The sequence below is a fragment of the Apium graveolens genome, chromosome 5, assembly GCF_009905375.1.
Source record: "Apium graveolens cultivar Ventura chromosome 5, ASM990537v1, whole genome shotgun sequence".
Lineage (NCBI taxonomy): Eukaryota > Viridiplantae > Streptophyta > Magnoliopsida > Apiales > Apiaceae > Apium > Apium graveolens.
The window spans coordinates 312,817,314-312,822,653 of NC_133651.1; the positions used below are offsets into that span (position 1 = coordinate 312,817,314).

Consider the following 5,340-nt stretch of genomic DNA (forward strand, 5'->3'; position numbering starts at 1 on the left):
ATGAAAAATCTGTTAGCATATGGTTGCTAAAATTAACAATGAAATATTCGGTTAACAAGTCGGTTGTATCTTTGTTATTTCAAAAATAAGAACTCTGTTATTAGGCAGATGCTATTCCGTTGTTAAGTTTACAACAGAAAATAATTCGGTTAGGCAGCTACTTCCCAACGACGTTTCCTCCGACCGACCGTTTCAGTGGGCATTCTGTTCGCATGCTGTTATACTAACGGATTTTCTTTGTATGCCAACGAAAATTTCTGTTGTGAAAACAGGATTTTCTTGTAGTGACTCTATTAGCATTATATTCCACATCAATAGCAAAAGAACTGTGAACAACTGACCCTGTCTCAAAATGCTCACACTTGAAGAAAATAACTTTGTCCGCTGATCTCAGATCCTTTGCTTGCACAAAATCTTTCCAGCCACTAGATAAGACATGACTGTTACTTCCCTTACAGACACCATAGCGAAAATTCCACAGTGTCATCGACTGGTCATACAAAGCTAGCTCATGGGAATCGCATGAAAAGCAACTAGCATAAATTTTCGGAATACCAATTCTGGAGAGCCTACCTACGTCGCTAGGAGTAAGTACCTTTTCAAATAGACGGGTACGTGTACAATCTTGTTGCCTCTGTGCCTCGAAAATATTGACAGACCTGCAAGAAAGGCTATCAGCAATGCAGACTTGTTTCTGAAAATTTGGTTCTTGTGCAATGTTGTCTGTCTTTAGCAAGTTTTTATGGAGGCTATCAATCAAAAGTTTGGCGGTTGTGCTTTCATATGCCATGTCAGCTTCCTCCTCTGTCTTGAAAATCCCTATGCAAATCCAGTTATGATTTATATAAAGATGTGCTGCCCAGTTTTCATTCATTAGAGCAACGACTCCCTTAAAACTGGAGCTATGAATAGTTTTATCATGCCTTGCAGGCTTGGTACATGATTGATTATGACTCAAACTGTTCGAACCTGAAGCTTTCCCGAACATATGTGCTGTGACATTCTAGAGATTCTTCATCGTTTACTGCAATCACAGGAAAGTTAGTAAATGAAACAAGTAAATACATTTCATTCTTAAACTATCAAAACCTGCAGAGAAAATGATCTGCAGCTATTAACTCATATTTAAAGTCCAAACTCGAAGCTGGAAAGGAAAAAGATTTGAAGAAAACACATCCATACTTATGATTACAAATAAAACATAGAATATAATGTATTTTTTAACATATGAATAAAAAGAGATCTCATTTATGGATTTATTAGCTCAATTAAAAACTACTTTTGGAACTACATTTTCTGCATTCTACTACATAAGTTTCCCAACTCTCTTCTCACAGGGAGGGCGGGATCTAGTAAGTGGCTACGTGGGACATGTGTCACCCCTTAAATAATATTTTACTATTTTTTGTTATTAAATTATTTGGATATATATAAAAATGTCCCCAGAAAATATAAAAATTTAAGGGGATATTCACAAAATATGATCGATATCTTACTGAAACTTAATTCCTGGATCCGGCAGTGGTTACATCTGAGCAAATATGGGGGTTTTTCAGACATCACACATTCATCAAATGTCTAAAAATTCCCAATAAAATGATCACAAACCATTGGAGGAATAAATGTAAAAACTACCCATGGTAGACAAAAATATGCTTTAATCAATATAAGAAATGTCTCTTATTATACAATTACTATAATTTTGACTACACATTACACGTTTGATTTAAAGTAAAACCTTCAAATAATCTCGAAGAACACATGACAAACAAAACCTTACGCACAATCAATAATAACATCAAATTGGTTCACACAGATATATTTAAGACTTAATAAAATCTATAAACATGGCATATAACTATGTGTAAGAGCTAAATCATGATTGAAATAATGCCAATAAAACCAATAGAAACAGCTGTTAAATTCTTCTCAATTTGGTGAGCTGAAAGACAGATCTCTTAGAGGGGCTGGTGACTATATCTAATAGCTATATATTGTGTATTTATATAAAGAGACGTTAAATAGTTCAATTTTTTATTGGGTTATCAAAGTTTTTCGCCCTAAAATATAAATTTAATTTTTCGAGTGCAACATAAAGGTTTGAATTAAAACATAAATATAACACAAAATGATAGCACCAAATAAGCCACTACCAAAGAAAGGAATTTAATTGTTTTCAAAAAAGGAAAAAAAATTAAATGAGATTTTGAATACTTTGTGATTAAATCATTGAAGTAGGATTTTTTTAAAATAGTCTGCATTAAAGCACAATTACAAAAATATTTTTTTATATTTCATCCTTATTCTTTAAGATATGTGTCTAAATCCAAATATGAGGAACATACCCATTAAATAATAATGTTCACTGATAAAATCTCTTCCTACAAACTAAAAAGGTTATGATAATTACAAAGTAACATGTACTCACACATAAAACAACACTATTATTCTAATCTCACCTTTATGGGGTATATTTCAAAATATTATAAAATGTACTAGCAAATTCATCAAAATCTACCACTTTTTCAAATGAAAACAAATCCACGAACTTTTGATACCTTCATATTTTGTTGGATTTTTAAACTTTTAAATTGAATACACTCAGATTTTGAAAAAATTTGTCCAATCTATATTGAAAATTATCAGATATTAAAAGATTTTCTAAAATTCAAATTAAATATCTTTTGATTTCAAGAATCAAAAAAAATCATAAAGGACTTCTTTCAAATTTTAATCCCAAATGTATTACGCCTTCAAAGTTATTAGAAAAATCGTAAAATTTAAAAAAATAATATCTTGTGATCCAAAAATTTTATGAGTTAATATAAATAAATTTATGTTTATAGTATAGAATATTGGATACAACCCACCTTAAGGCCAAATGGCAAACCACAACCCACCTTGGCCCATATCCATTCTAAATTTTTAGATAAAGACGCTCTTCATTCACCCCTAAAATATAGTAGAAGGCTTGAAGGCCAAAGTTTAGCATTATAATCAGATAAAAACTTTATAGTTAACGGCCTAAATGAATCACCGATCAAAGCTTAACTAGCAAGAGGTATGAAGTTCACTAAAATCAAAGTTAATCTATATACTAAGAATGGTCTTGACTCTACGCCGACAAAACTTGCGCCTAGAGCTTCTAATAGTCAAGGTCCCAACATTCACAAATGCTTTATTTATAAATACTTTGTATCCTTGTTGTCAATGATTTTCGACAAGTCCGCGTTTCTAAATTATCATTGTCATCGAGATCTTTAGCGTTGGGCATGTACCATTGACAAGCATCCTAGAACTTATTCAAGAAAAGATTGAAAGATTTAGGCATGATGACCTTTTTTCCCGAATAATTAGGCTTACATTGGTGTATGTTTTAACGAATCTCGTACTTATAGAAAATCGAATTCGATCAATAATAAACTGACTGAAATTAAATTAGTCTGCGAGTGCTAAACTTGTGTTGTGTTTGGACCTGGTGATCGGGGATTAAGCGGGGAAATAAAATATAAAGATCGATTGAGGTGGAGGCGTGTTTATATACTTGAGTTAGACACTTATTTCCAATTATGATTTGAATTTTGTATCTTTATTTGAAAATTTGAAATGTGTTTGAAATTTGATTTTTCTGAATTGATAATGGAAATGTGAAAGACGCTGGGATTCAAGTAGTTTAAAATTAAATTGATAAAATTATAGAAAATAACACATTTATGGAAATTAGAATTATAAAATCAGTAGAAGAAATCTCTTATTTACCAACAAAAGTTGCCAACAAAAATCTATTTATTAATAATTACCAACGAATTGCCGACCAATTGTAAATTTTTGAAAAGTATACACAATATCAACGGTTTCGTAACGGGTTACTAATGAAAAGTTTTCAACAAAAATTTCTGTTGGCAAAACCAAAAGTTAAACGAAATTACTAATGAATTACCAACAGATAAATAACTACAAAATACTAACATAAAAATAATAATTTACTAAGGGATTACTAAAACAAATTGCACTGTCCAATTTCAACCCTAATCGGTTAATAATTATGGATCCATTATCTTTGCTTCCTTCCTAATCTGTTATAATTGTAGATCGGTTATATTTGCTCTATTACCAATATGTTACAATTCTATATCGGTCGTGCATATTTTTGTCACTAATCTCTTATAGAATTTTACCATATATATCCCACACTAATTAATATAAAACAACTATAGTATCATATTTGGATAAAAAATACACGCAGACTCAACAAGGAATTAAATTACGTTGTTAACCAACTAATTAATTATCAGTCATGAATTAAAACATTGTTCGAATTATGTGTTCACGTTTCGAAAATGACAAAAAATTTGGTGTTCGTATTTGCATTTTAAGTATACCACACAAAAGTATATAAACACAATACTCAAAATTTAGTGTCGATAGGTTTTGTGTTGACCTTTCAGGTTCAAAACAGACCACGAGATACACAAAATTAATATTTTTAATTAAATTTTAATATTTATATTGAATATATGAACATATATATAAAATAAATAAATATTTATTTATTTATTTAAGAATAATTTATAATTTTATAATAATGTATCTAAATATTTTAATAATTTATTAATAATTATGTTTATATTAAATTTTATACAACACAAATAGTACATAGAATCTGTAAACCTCTGAGTTGTTTAGCTGTAAACCGTGCACATCTTTTCTCATACTTTAACAAATAAATGTTCATTTCAGGTACATTCTTTAACTTAACAATTCTTCTATAAATACTACTCACATTCTTTTCACCAATTGTTTGATGACGCCTAGTGCAACTAGTCTGGTTCATAGACGACTAACTTTCTAATTTTTTGTATTATAACAACACAAATATTGTTAAGTTTGCAGAAACTCTATCGCCTCAAAAAATGGTTATCGATAAATATTGTACTTTCAATGGAACCCCTTCTGATGCTTAAAGATTGTTAGGAAATAAGGATCTCAAAACTAGGCACGGGTGAATGAATAGTTTAAAAACTTTTAAACTGTATTAAAAAAAGGGAAAAGATATTAAAATTGAATATGTTCTTTATTTCGCACAACTAAAGATGGGACGTGTACCATATAAATAACATGAACTAATACTTTTCAGTTATATGCCACATACACAAGCAGTTCCTGGTAGGAGGAAAATCATCGGTTGTTTTAAAGACAACAAGTACGACATGCTTCATAGCTGGACATTGATCGGTGACTAAATAAACTGGATTACGACCCACAGCCTTTAAAAGTGTTATAAACGCCCAAGTGAAATGTGTTACATCTTCTTTTGATATGGTTGTTGTTCTTAGTTAT

The 5,340-nt window shown here is 30.4% G+C and overlaps 1 protein-coding gene across 1 annotated transcript; it reads right to left on the reverse strand.

The window, feature by feature from the left end:
* Positions 1-223: 223 nt before the first annotated feature.
* LOC141661274 (AP2/ERF and B3 domain-containing transcription factor At1g51120-like) lies at positions 224-988 on the reverse strand. Its single transcript, XM_074468258.1, has one exon. It carries the CDS (start codon positions 986-988, stop codon positions 224-226), a length of 765 nt encoding a protein of 254 aa, XP_074324359.1.
* Positions 989-5,340: the final 4,352 nt, after the last annotated feature.